This window comes from Coturnix japonica, chromosome 5 (genome assembly GCF_001577835.2).
Source record: "Coturnix japonica isolate 7356 chromosome 5, Coturnix japonica 2.1, whole genome shotgun sequence".
NCBI classification, from domain to species: Eukaryota; Metazoa; Chordata; class Aves; order Galliformes; family Phasianidae; genus Coturnix; species Coturnix japonica.
Window position 1 is genome coordinate 39,219,355 of NC_029520.1, and position 14,548 is coordinate 39,233,902.

Sequence of the window (14,548 nt, forward strand, 5' to 3'; positions counted from 1 at the left end):
GGCAGAAAACATGACATAGTCGTATCCTATCTGAAAATACGTTTCCACAAGCAATATCTAAGACAAAAGTGTCAGTTCTCCACACAGGAAAGCACATTCTTATATTTAAGTGTAGGAAAATATCTAATGAGAAAATGCAGGAGCAAGTATTTTTTGTCTTTCTGAATAATAAAAAATGACAACCTTAACTTTTATATCACTCTGTGAAAATTCCTCTCTTTTGTTAGTTTAGCTAAAAATGTTAAAGAATAATTGAAGAATTCACAGATTAAACACACCCTTTCCTATTAGCAAACCATCATTTATAACTTCCTATATTTGTCTAGATAATACTATAAATCTTAATTGTCTTTACACAACACTTGATATCTACCATTTACAAGACATCTCCAGCATTCTCTGGTTCAACTACAATTTTTCTTAACTATGTTTCAATATATTTAGCAAAAAATGGTAACACATTTAATATCTGAGAAAGACAAAAAAAAAAAGGCATTTATGACAAAAAGTTGAGCTTTAAAATGAGTAATTTACTGAGTTTTCTCAGAAAATGAATTCTGTTTTCTATGATGCACTTTCACTAACCATAAATTTCAACTACAAGGATTATTCCAAAATTTATGTCTCCTATTTCAGCAGTGGTGACAGCGATGCGAATGACAAGCCACATTATTGAGCCTGGCATACAGATTCTTGTTCATTGCTGGCAAAAATGCATAGCTCATTTTGAGATTATGTTGAAAAAATAGTGCTTTGCAGCTGAGAATTTGCTCTAACAAATACTGTTATTGTGTTCTTTACATCTATTGTCATTTCCATGGAATTAAATAGGAGGCATTACTTTCAGAGTGACCTATGCATTTTATTATTAGAGATCTCTAATTCCATGCATAACTTCACAAGCACTTCAGTGCCAGCTGATATCAGTGCCAGTGATATTAAAATGCATACATTTCAATTACATTATCTACAAAATGAGTTGTTTGCATCAAATTACGTGCAATTGAAATTCAGATAAATAACAACCTGACTGATCGGTCATCACTTCCAGTCATTGCTAATGGTTTTGTAGGATGGACAGCCAAAGCCCACAGCTCTCCTTCACAGTGCCCCTGCATTATCAGGAAAGGCTTATTACGCTCATGTACCACAATTTCAAAAATCTCACTGTCTTGTGTCCCAACAAGTATATGGTCTCCTCTCCAGCAAACACTTCGTACAGACAGACCTACAGAAGGAACAGAATGTTACTGAAAGGACCATCCTTAAAATGTGTGAAACAAAGATAACATTAACAAGACAAAAAACATGGAAAACCATAGAAGTATGAAAATGTCAAGAAGTACCCATACACTTCCTGTTCCCCCCAATTACTCCCTTTATCTATTTACATCACATACTGTTGTCCTTGGAACATTAAATTTTCAACACTAGAATTTTAAAAACTCTAAAATTTGACCCTTATTTTAGTAAAGCAAAGAAAATTCTTTCATAATAAGATCTCTGACAGAGGAAATCAATACTGATCCTTGTCTCCTTTAAATTTCAAAACAGGTAACAGAAAATGTAAATTACAACTTCTGATCAAACGATGAATTTATATGACTAGCTGAATGTTTCTCAATTATGTATGTGACAAAAGCATCAGTGCAACATATAGACAAGTTATAAGACAAAGAAAGAATCCAATTCTTTCCAGCTTGTTTCTAAGATGCTACTCTTAAAGCAAATCCTTGTAACTTCTTAAAAATATGTGCTTTTTTTTTTCTTCCCCCCATCAAAGAAAAGAAAAACTAGGACTCACTGGAATATATTAAAGAGCTGGAAAGAGTTTATGATGGAATTTAACATGGATTTCAGGTTTACAATGGAGCTGGACAGTTGTACATGGAGAAACCAGTCTAAACCCAGTTTTAAGAATACACACCATTTTAAAAAGGCTCAAATTATTACAGCCTGATAGCACAAATCAATTTTGCCAGTTTCAGATATTGAGAACAAGATGACAGAAATGCCTGACATAATTCTCTCTGCCAAAACACTGACTTTTGAAGGACAGATCAAGAATGACCTGTAAAAAACTACTCTGAATTAATATGTGAGGCAAAATTATATACATCAAGCAAAATAAAACGAATGTCATATAAGCTGAAGTGCGCATATTATTTTTTTCTTAACTGCATAGAGGGAAAAGATGAAACTTATGTTTTTAAAATTACATATGAAAAAACTTCAAGGCTCAGAAACAGCAAACGTGTGCATCAACAGTCCAATCTGGCACATGTTCATCTATGTTTTTTCATTTTTAACAAAACAAGCTTTCAAAGCAAGGTCTACTTACAATGCTTTGCATCTAAAGACAACCTTTAAATGTACTCTAATTGTATTTCCATAAGAAATAAAAAGGAAAAATGCTCAGAGTGCACTCAGTACATTCCTACTACTACACAATGTTCAGTCTACTAGATATGACGACTAAAGATAAAGACCTTCAAAAATTCGAAACAAATAGATATAATGCTTATTAAACTCTCTGCATTATCAGCTTTACAGATTTGTTCCTATGGTATTGTACTGGTGAATATACTCAAATATTTATGTCTATAATCGAGGTATTTTATATTTTTCACTATATTGACTATAGTAATTAAAAATAAAAATTGAAAAAGAAATAACTGGAATATTTGATGAGGAATGATAAATTCATCTATTTTAGTAATCTGGAACTTCTTGCAGTGGAGGAAGATACTTTGAAACACAGTTTGGAGATATATCTAGAATCATTAATTTGCTCTGCCTGCCTTTCAAGGAGACGCAGAACTTGAGATCCCATTCACAGACAAGATTACCAACACATAAGGTGGGACCAACAGAAAATACAGTTAAGAGAAGAAGAATGAAAGGCCATAAGGCTATCCTGAAAAGGATATAAATAAAGAAATCACAGGTGCAGAAGTCTGAAGGGAAAAGATTGTGGAAAATGAAATTATGAAAGATACGATTTAAAAACAAGTTATTAGGCACATAATGGGCATTGGATGAGTAAAGAAAAATGAAGATGGAGTAATCGTAACTGATGAATATGAAGAGTTCATGTCAAAAGCAAGGGAGATGATCTGGAGTAGAGAATGAGTATGGAAGAATGAAACAGAATAAATTGTAGCTTTTAGCTACATGCAATAGAGAAACAGCATCTATGCAATCTTAAAAGCCAAAATTTCTAATGTATGTGAGAACAGATCTCTCCTGCTCTAGTCATGTTTTTCTCAAATCTGGACTGATGTTTTAGTACAACAGTGAATCACAATTCTGGCTTTGGGATAATTTCCTCATCAAATATGAAGTTACTCACATGTTCTATGGTTCTTCAAACTACAGGAAACTTTACAAGTGCAAAGGCTCATGAGTTTACCACCATTATTCTTGTTGTTAAAACAAACATATCTAATATTTGTTATAGGTCTAAGGAGGCCACAGTTACATAAAACAATATAAGAGAGAGAAGGTATCTACAAATAAATTGTTTTGAAGGGAAAACTGAAATTACCAACAGCTGAAACACATCTGTGCTAGTGTAACTTCAATATATGACACAACAGAAGAAAGCTTTCCTTTCAGAATGCATTCAATAATGTACAAATTCACTTAGGAGACACTCAGTTTTGCTAAGACAACTTTAGAAATGCTGTATTAATTCACTGATAGAGTGCAGAAATGCACGTGAATGTAAACATATCAAATGTATTAATGTACCAAATGTATTATAAGCTAGATTAATCTTTTTAATTCACAGGGACAGTTCTATATATAGATATAATACTTTGAAACATTAATTAGAATTTGACAGAAAATTAATACACAACCACTATTTTTATATCCAACAAATTCTGTTCTTTCTGTTTTTCCAGGTAAGTCAGTCAGACTAAACAGAAACTAAAATGACTATCCAAAACAGTCAGTTAAGCACTGATATTAAAAAAAAATAAATCAATCTTCTTATGGAGCAAGGGAGGTATAAACATGAACACATTTATCTCTTGATTTGAGACTGAAGCAATTATTTCTCTTCAATTGCCTCAGTCTTGACAAAGTCACTGTACCCCAGGGCATTTCAAATTGAATGTACTTCATCTTTCTGGAAAATATCACAGTCTTGGTGGGAGTGTCAAGTCAGTTACAGAATACAAACATTTAACTCTGCTTGTAAGCAGTTATTTATGGACAATGACGTTTCTAATTCTCATGAGACATTCTACACCATCATCAAATTCTCCACAAGGTGTTAGAAAAGAGCAACGGTACTGGGAAACAAAAAAAAACCCCACATGTCTATGAAAGCAGTATCATGTAAGATATTAGTGTTTCAGTGCAAGTTTATATTATATTCCTGCTCACTAAAGCACTGATACCTAGAGCAATGACAGAATACACCATAGCCTGCTTGATATAAAATTTTATTATGATACAGGTATATGTAAGCATATAGTTGTAGGCATAAGTGAGCATAGTTCTAAATACCATACAACTCTATCCAAATAGTTTTTTTGAAAATGTGGATAACTACAAAAGGGAATGTCTTCCCTCTGATGTTTTTAATTGCAGTGTCGACTCTAAATTCTCATACTGCTTTACTGTTCATTGTTAAAAACTGCTCTGCATCAGAAAGGACATGTATCAGTTTACCTACAGCTTCATTGTATATAGTCATAGACAAAATCCTGTCCAAAACGTCTTAGTATATATTACGTTGCATAGCACCTTTGATGGGCTACATATCCTCTTAATTGTAGGCATCATGAAAACAAAACATGCCTTGCCAATAGTACATAATAACATCCATGAGTTTCACTCCTAGTTTATTTATTTCACTCCTAATTTATTTAAATAAGCCTTTTTCTTTTCCCAAACAATGGCAAATTTCCAATCTACCATATGTTGAAAGTGGCAAACTTCTTCTTACCTTTATATCCCTGGTCCGTTTCCCTGAGATCAATCACAGTAATTGGTTTAAAATTTAAATCCCACAAGCGAACACAGCCATCTCTGCCACCAGTAGCAAACCCCTCTTCACACGCATTCATGCTGAAAATTCCTGCCTAAAGAAAGAAGAAAATTATTTTTTAATACAGATTATAGAGAGCAACATGGAGAGTCGAACCCTCCTCCCTCTTTCACTGTTGTTGAAAATTGCACAAAAATACACAATTAATACATGTTTTAGATACAAGAGAGAACTGGAATCTTTAGAAAGAAACTTTAAAAGAACAGCTTTGAATAATATGGGTTTTCTTGGAAGTTCTGAAGGAACTAATAAGAATTTAGGTTCTGATTTTTGAAAACTTAACCATTTTTGTTTGTTTCTAGTGAAGGCAGATAAGAAACCAACAGAAATACTAAAAATTACATTAATTCATTTCAGGGCTTGACAGATGTTTATGTACTGTCAGAAACTGAGATGCTTCCCAAAATGAGAGCTTGAACACAAGAGAAATATACTTTAGCTTAACAGAATTAAACCAAACTAAAGCAGATCTAGCCTAAGATAGGTTTGCAAGCCCCCATTTTTTTTTTGTTGTCGTTAACCAAATAATTAAATGCACTCAAATAAATACAGAGTTATAATAGCTTAAAAATTAATGGGTTTTTCTTCTTTAAAAATTTTACAGTATTTGTTGTACTGGACTTCTCCAATACTACCATGAGTAATAACTACAAACTCCAACAAGCATTCACTACTTCAAATTTCATGTTAAATCTGTGCAAATTGATCATGTACACAAATGTGTCATATTTTAAAGGTAAAGACAACAGTATCTGAACTGATGAAGTAATTTCATCCACATAATAACCCATATGTAATCAAAAAACCAAAGAGTTCACATTTGGTTACAAAAATAAGTTAAGAGGATTGTTTCAATACTGCTTTAATTCTGATGATGATGACTACAGTGATGCTGCTTCTTATCTCTAGAAAAAATATAACTTAATATCCTCCCTCCTTAGGGCAGGATCCAACTCGTACAAAAATCAGTAGAAAGATTTCCACCAACCTCCATTAGGCTCAGTTCTGGGTCTTTGTTGCTATTAGTTACTTCCAATATAGGCAAACATATGTCTGGGATTTATTATTTATTTTTACACATTTTTAGACATGGAAGATTGATTCCTAATTTTAAGTTTAGAATGAAAATATATTAAAAACTATGCTAATTTCCAGGCTCTCGTGACTATCTGCTACCAAGCTGTGTTTTATTTTCCAATTATATCTAAAGCAAATATCTGAATGCACCATAACGAAGTATGGAATCTGTTCGCTCCTTAGGTGTTGTTTAACAAGGATTTAATTGTTTCAAGAGTTGAGCAAGATAAAAAATAAAAAACTTTCTCAGCTTTCACAAGCTGAGTATTGTTTGCTAAAGTGTACAACAATCAAGACTGAAAACTAGGGTGAAATAACTCCATCTTTTTGACATGTAATGTCCATCCTCAGGATACTGACTTTTAAGAGAACACACATTTTCATAAGTAGTATGTTCCTAAACAGACATAGAGTACAATTTTTAAGTCATAAGCAGATCAGAAGGCTAACTCTCATATCTCTAATGTTCCGAAAATCCTCTTTCTGTTTCTTTGGGTGCCTAAAGATTTTACAAAATCAACTCCTAATCCATTTGTTTCTCTCTGTGACTATTTGTTTTAGTGCATTAACCTTTTAGCATTATTGAGTAAACATAAGGCTGGAGGAATCCTGGCCTTTTTTTTCTGAAACCATATGACGAATTGACAAATGTTGCCCAAGTTTTTGCACATTTAAACAGTTTAAAGCTCTTTTTGGAATGCAATCTTGATAATAGAATTATTCTCTTTTCTCTAATTAACTCCTTCTAAAATCCACAGTCTAATTAGTCCATATTTATTTTAAAAAAAAAAAAAAAGACATTTGGTAATGTGGGAAGCTGGCTGAATGTTCTGAAGATAAAATCAAGTGGATCCAGGATTAATCTGTTTTCAATTTCATAGAATATCCTTATCTCGAGAAGGACATACTGGTTGCCAAGGAGATTTGGCAGATGTGCTCAATCAATCTCCTGCAATGCAACAGGACATCCTCATTTCGGTGTAGGTGCCACTGGAATAATAGGTGAAAATGACAACAAAGGTCCATTATGGGTTTCATTTGGGATGAAAGTACAGCATAGGAAGTTCCGCACGAATGTGCGGAAGAACTTCTTTACAGTGAGGGTAACGGAGCACTGGAACAGGCTGCCCAGGGGGGTGGTGGAGTCTCCTTCTCTGGAGATACATAAGACCTGCCTGGACACCTACCTGTGTGACGTGGTGTAGGGAGCCTGCTTTGGCAGGGGGGTTGGACTCGATCTCTAGAGGTCCCTTCCAACCCCTACAATTCTGTGATTTTGTGATTCTGTGACGGGGACCGTAAGTATCTGATGGAGGAAGCTGAGCTTAGCTACTCTTTATTTCATTGTTAGGCCCATATTTAAGGGAAGAAACTTAAGCAAAAAGCTCTAATTATTCTCAGAGCTTGGCCAGTCACTGTTCTTCCACTAAATTTCTGCTTTCAGGAAAAATAAGGTTTGCTAATTCAAAACATCTTTGAAGTCTTCAAGATTCTCTCAATCACAGAATCATTCAATGGCTTGGGTTGAAAAGAACCACACTGAACACTGATCCTTCCATTTTAATTGTTATGAATATAATTTGGTTCTCAATCCTTCAATCTGTGGTTGTTATGAACATTATTGAGTTTTTTTAATGGTCAGCAGTCTTTCATCAGTAATGAGAGGCAAACTGACTTTGATCCAAATGAATAATATGAGCAAGAAGAATTGATTGTACTCAGGACACAAAACAAAATCTGCAAATCAAATTATCCCATCTTAAAAAATAGTAAATTTGCCATATGGACCATCTTTTTCTGTTATGGATTTTTCATTACACTTCCTAATGGATGAGAAAATTTTATGAAGAACTCAAATTAATCAGCAGTTCTCTCAGAATTCAAAATATTTCCTATTATTCTAGCATAACCAGCTGGTATCACATCTGTGTTCCCTCAGACTGGGAAAGAGAATTAAATAGGAGCAAATAAAGAAATTCCCAGACAGACCAGAACTTGAAAAAAAGAGAGAAGTACAAGAGTTTAACAAAGGTGGCCTAGACTACATGTATATTTTCTACTGCTTCTCTCCATGAAATTTAAAATAGTGAAGTAGCCTTGTTTTGACTGGTGCTTCTGGATCTGTCTTGTCTCCAGCAGACACAAATCAATTGCTAATTTGTCCAAATGCAGTCACTTCAAGATGCAATTTACTTCTTCTGAACATTATGGAGAACAGAAAGATTTTGCCACTATGATAAATAATCCAGAAATTCCTTTTTGGTCCCAAATGTAATTCAGGATCCATATGCTAACATATCAAGCAATGTATATAATGGACTATCCTAAGTTAGTCTTTCCCACTATATACCACACAGTTAATGGCTGGATTGCAAATACTTAAAGCTGGCATCAATACATTTGTAGTGGAGAGCAACTATTCTGAAATTTAGTCTTCTTATGTCCCAAATTACCCATAAAATAGTTCAAAAATGGGCATATGACTATAAAAAATAAAATTCATTGTTCATATGCCTTTCATTGTCTGAAATAAGTCAACTATTACTTTTCAAATTCACAATGGCTAAACAATAGGGAAAACCTTCTACATTACTTAATGTGCTGGTAAATGATACTGGCTTAAAACCATTCATTTAAGTTCATTATATTGTTTCCATCTATATTTAATTAGTGTTCAGCCAACTGACATAGACGTGCAATAGTTCTTACAGGGTGCCTGTTATTTAACCTCAGGTCTGTTATTTAACCTCAGTTTCTGACATCAATCCACACAACTTTAATGTGTACCTCTGAAAGACTATCTCAAAATAAATTATTCAGCTGCTTAGAAAGCATCTTATGTACATTTACAATGCACGGCAAAAACATTGCATATAACAATCTATAAAGCATTCAGTGTTTTTAAACAAGCATATTTTCTTTTAATGAATGAGTGAGATCTTGTGTGTATGTTTCAGGTACTTAATCCCAGACTACTTTGAATACAGAACCTGTAAAATGAATAAAATAAATAGTAAAGTCTCTAGACTGTTGTTTGCACTGGTACAGCAATGTAACATTGGATAAAGATTATTTTTTCAAAACAGTATATATATGGTTAATTTTCCAGAATCACTGCATGCTTGTAGTACCACAACAGTGCCAATGTGTTTTCGCATATTTTCACGTTGCCTTGTTTCCTTTCTCCTTTTTAAGACTTTCTCCCTTGGTTTTATTATTAAGAAGTGATATAATTCCACAAATTCCCAGTTATCCAGCGTTCCCTACAAATACTTTCTGTGCCTGTAGTCTTCACCTCTGCTCATTTTCATCTTTTCCTACCTTCCACTCCTACTTCTATGTTCAGTGACCTCTGCAGTCCTTTTCCAACAAATTTTCCAGTCATCCAAACATGCTATTTCCTTTAACCTTTTTGATTCCTCATCAAACTCAGATAGGAATCTGCCAGAAACTCTTCTTTCCTCTGTCTACAATTATTAGTAGATTAGATTATTAGCAAACCCAATTTTGCTTGGTAGTGCTAAAGTTGTTCCTTCCCTCCTCTGTTGCCTACACTGGAACATACTAAACTGCTCTTAAAATAAAAAATATCTTTTGAACTAAGCTAAATATAAAAAAAGCAGTCAAACTCTGCAAAGTACTTGTTTGCTATATTAACACAGACCACTGCCAGCCAGATGGACAGTGCTTCCACATCATTAATATGCTTTAGAAAATATTTTTCTGTAGCTGAGATATGTGCCCTTTTTGCTGTAAGACAAGAAGACATGGTATTCAAGTAAATAATGAAACACTCTCTTTGAACACATTTTCAGTCTAATTCAAGCCTAGTGAGGAGTAATGATAGGGCATGATAAACAGGAATGCAGGGATGACAACTGCAACACTAGCACACTGAATGCAAATTTATACTGATTCCTTGCTATGCTCAAACTGTACTTTTGACAACATATACCACAACAAATGATACCATTTACACCTGCATTTTCTTCTAATAGAATGGACAAGCAGAACATGATTTGTAAAGTCAAGTACAAAGTAACTGTTAAAATGTAATGATTATAATTTAGTATGACTGAAGAAGCACACCAAGCTGTTATATTTTGTACTTACTATAATCTGACAACATTATCCCTTTAACTAATATTTCGTTGAAAAATAATGTTTCATTTTGTTGGAAAGTAAACTTCTGGACAATATTTTTTTCTTAAATTGGTGCAATTTGTAATGACTGTAAAAAATGAATTCCAAAGGCATGCACCTACTTAATTTTCAGCACAGCAAACTACAACTTCGATGAGCCTAAGGGACACAGCCAAAAATAGAAAGTTAGATAAGACCTTTTCCAAGGTCACTTGAGCTCAGTCCACTGACTCTAATGAAGATAAGGAGCACAGCACTTCAAATTTGATCTTGCGTTCAACAAAAAATGGATGTAGTATAACAGAGCAACAAGCTCCCACTATCCTGTATTCATCTGTTGGGTCATTACACGTTTCCCACACTTAAATTTTTCATAATTACATGTTTATTCATAAACAGATAAATCATCATATTATACAGCTGTCTGAATAATTGTCCAGTCTCTCCTGTAAGTTAGTTCAAAAAGGTGCAGCCATTCCTGACTGCACACTTCTCAATCATGAGTGAACAAAAAAAAAAACAACTTACTATTGACTGACAGCAACCACTCCAACATATATAACATTCACCATTCTTTTCCATCCATTCTACCTAATCAAATTATAAAGAATGATTTTAATATTTCAACTGCACCTAAGCATATGTGCCAAACAAGGTAAGCATACAGGCTCATGTTGTCCATAGAATTAGACATAATTAGTCTCTATCACTGAAATTGTTTAAAAACATAGACCAGGTGATCTTGCACTGTCCTTTTGGGCTCTCCGGAAATCTATTTAGCATTTTACATTAATTTAAAAGAAATATACTTACAGCATGTGCTCCCTGTATTGTTCTTACAAGGTTGATTCCTTTCCATACATAAATATCACCATTCAGCGCACCAGAATACGTCACTTCATCTCTTGCGCAAGCTAGGCACAATATAGTTTGAAGATCACCAGTTTTGCCAAAAACACCACGTTTTGGTGTCAATGAATTGCCACACAAGCTCCAGAACTGCAAGATAAATTGATTCAGAGAGACAGATATTTTCTAATCTCCTATAATTCAAAATGTTCAGTTGAGATAGAAGTACTTTACCTCCTACTTACATACATTTTCCATCTACTTCTCACTGCTTTAGTTCTCCAGTTGTTTAACAACTTTCTACCTTATTAACCAATTTTAACCTTCTACAAAACCACAGTAGGCTAGATAAGAAGTTTCTGGGTATCAGTATTGCATCTGAAATTCTTTGTTCAAATTATAATTTGCACGTCAGCTGTATCTTCAGTCATTTTGGAGTAAAGTTTTCATAATACAATAACCTGATCTTGTTTTGATGAAAGACAGAAGTGATGCACTTTCAATTTCCAAACTCTGCATTTGTAAACCAGGCACTTAAAAAATGCAATCTGACTGTATAAATTCCTGATTCCAATTTGCTCTGACTGTAAGTGGCTAGTCCGATTACAGACTTAGCCACTTCTCATCAGAACCACAACGAAGCAGTACCCCATCAAACCTTCCTCTTCAAACACATAAATGTGCACTGGAAAGGCAACAAGCTGCTAGACAGAATTTCAAATCCAATGTTTGATGTAAAAGCATTTATGTAATCACTGTGGATAGGTTACACTACCACTGCTTAAGCCAGCTCCATGCAAACACGTTTGTGAAACTCTGCTTCAGCGAAGTTCTATGTTACCAATAATCTTACAAAAATTCAGAGTGCAGAGTTCAATCAATACAGGGCAATTTAAGCACTTACAATTATCAGATTGTTGTACCAGAAGTAATGTAATTAAGAGAAAAACACACATTCATTAAATAAATCCTGCTATCTTAACTGTTAGCGCTTTAACAAAAGCAAACAGTGTCACTGATTATGTTGTTGTCTTTGAAGTAACTGCACAAATTAAACATCTGTAGAAACATAACATTAAAAGCAAATTGTCTAACTTGATTTTGTAAGGTACAGAATATGACAGAAATATGAAGATGAACAATAAAAAGTAATTATTAATTCAGTTCACGGAGACTTGATTAATTTAATAAACACTATGCTCAAAGCTATATGCAATCTAACCAACCATTAATATATACTAATCTCAATTTCTTGGTATAAAATTAAGAAAATCACCAGTCTTTTTTTTTTTTTTTTCTCACCATAGGAACCTAGAGTTAAGAGTGATACAGAACTTTGAAGCTGCCATCTACTGCTGTTATGTGGTAACACAGACATCAGAGCATGAGAAAAGGGACTGACTTTCTTTAGGAAAAGTATCTGATGGCAGTCAAGCGTTCATAATCCTAGTGACACAAGATTGGAAAAGAAGCTTTTTTTCTGTGTGACAATTGGAACACATGTCAAATGAAGTAAGAGAGTTTCTATGAAATACTCTGCTTGAAAAATATACAAAATGCCAATTTACAAATCCTGTAAAATGCAAGGAGTATTAAAAAGTAGCAAAAGCAAAGAAAAAAGAATGAAAAGAAAGATCAAGATTTTTTCCTTTCTCTTTCCACTGCATTTTCACATCCTCTGAAACTCTGAGAAATGACTTAAATACATTTCATCTCATTCATTAATTGCTTAAATCAGAAATTTGAGTACCTGGACTTACACTGCTTGGGATTTCAAACAGTATTTTAGAGGAACTAAATTCTAAGTTACAACACAATCATCACATACAATACTATTGACAAATCCTTTCCTCTACTTCAACTTTTTATCTCTTCTTCTACTTTTTTTGTCTGCCTGGCTATGAACTCTTTTTAACAGGGATGGTCAGTTTTCCACTGTGTATTTTGTAAAATGTCTACTGTAATCATGTGTGATACATAATAGCAGTCCCCTACCAGTAGATTCCTTTTAGATAAATACTCCTTTTAGATTCTGATTTTTCCCTTATTTTACAAAGTTTAAATAAGTATTTTATGAAGTAACATTCATTTCATTACCTTGATGTGTTTTACACCACAGCTGACGAGTTTGTTTGGCTGGTACAAATCCCAAGAAATATCAAATATCTGCATTAAAAATAAAACAGCAAACCACAAGAATGTCAGCAGAGATGGCCTTTCTAGCACAGGAGACTGAAAACAGAACAACCTTGTACCAAATCAGCAGGCAAACTAAAATGCCTTAAATAGAAAGACTTCTTTATCCCTTCATTCAACACCGAAGTTTCAACGTATAGCTCACATTATTTGTTTGTCTGTTTTTCCCACCACATGAAAAGAAACTACAAAAAGATTAATTTATGAAAATCTAAGAGACTGAAAAAAATCTAAGAGATTACCTTTAGTTTGATTTTTCACATTGGGATTTGTGTCCAAAAAGCACCTTATTTTTGCACTTCCCATGCATGTTCACAGTCTCAAAGTACATGCAAATAAATGAGCTACATATTTTATTTACATGTATTTGTCATACACAGAATTCATAAAAGTTGGAAAAGACCTCTAAAATAATATGGTCCAACATCTTAATCCAAATCCAAATTCATGCGATTTCACTGACACTCAAATTCTTGATCTATACTTACTCTGTCTGTATGACCAGGAGCCATTGATAACAATTTTCCTTTTCTCCAGTCCCATACACAAACTGTGTTTTTTGAATCCAAACCAACTGAGACCAACCGCTAAGAGTAACCAAAATAAATCAATTAATACAGATAACCCAATGCATGAATCAAGGCTAGAGTCATTACTTTAAAGGATAACAAATTCCCAGCCAAGTTGAATAAGAAACAATATCTACACTTTGATATAGAAAAAACCTAAAGATACGCTACCTTATTCAAAAGCTTTGTCTCATCAGTTACTTTTCCAAGAAATTATAGAAAAATAAAAGCTTAAGAACTACACCCTGCAGCCTGGATCATCTTCAGCTCTAAGAACACTTGGCACTGATTTCTTGACACATATTCTTGACACTGACCATATTAGTTACTGTAATTCTACTGCACTTGTTAATCAGTGAAAAATCTTATTTTTTCTTTAAAGTCTTTTTGTTGAGAGTTTGTAACAGTACTGAAAACCAGACAAAACGAACCTCGGTTATTTTGGGTTGTATTTATTTTTAAAGGAACTGAAATCTTTTTGTTCAGCTACTGTGACATCTTTATATCAAGATAAAACCTTAGGAAATCTCTTGGACAAGTTCTTCTCAAGCTAATACTTACACACACTCAAAACAAACTTAATTTCAATTTTTTATGTGCATTATAAAATTGAGTTAGTAACAAGCAAAAGAAAACAACAAATGTAAGAAAG

The 14,548-nt window shown here is 33.6% G+C and overlaps 1 protein-coding gene across 5 annotated transcripts in view; it reads right to left on the reverse strand.

The window, feature by feature from the left end:
* The window catches only part of EML5 (EMAP like 5), a 90,973-nt gene that overhangs the window by 58,055 nt on the left and 18,370 nt on the right, over positions 1-14,548 (reverse strand). For all 5 annotated transcript variants that reach the window (XM_015865290.2, XM_015865293.2, XM_015865292.2 and 2 more), the window contains exons 3-7: positions 13,816-13,914; positions 13,229-13,297; positions 11,096-11,281; positions 4,961-5,096; positions 1,027-1,228 (exon numbers count right to left, since the gene is read on the reverse strand). In XM_015865290.2, coding sequence (XP_015720776.1) covers positions 1,027-1,228; positions 4,961-5,096; positions 11,096-11,281; positions 13,229-13,297; positions 13,816-13,914 — 692 coding nt within the window. The remainder of the gene's footprint in view (positions 1-1,026; positions 1,229-4,960; positions 5,097-11,095; positions 11,282-13,228; positions 13,298-13,815; positions 13,915-14,548) is intronic.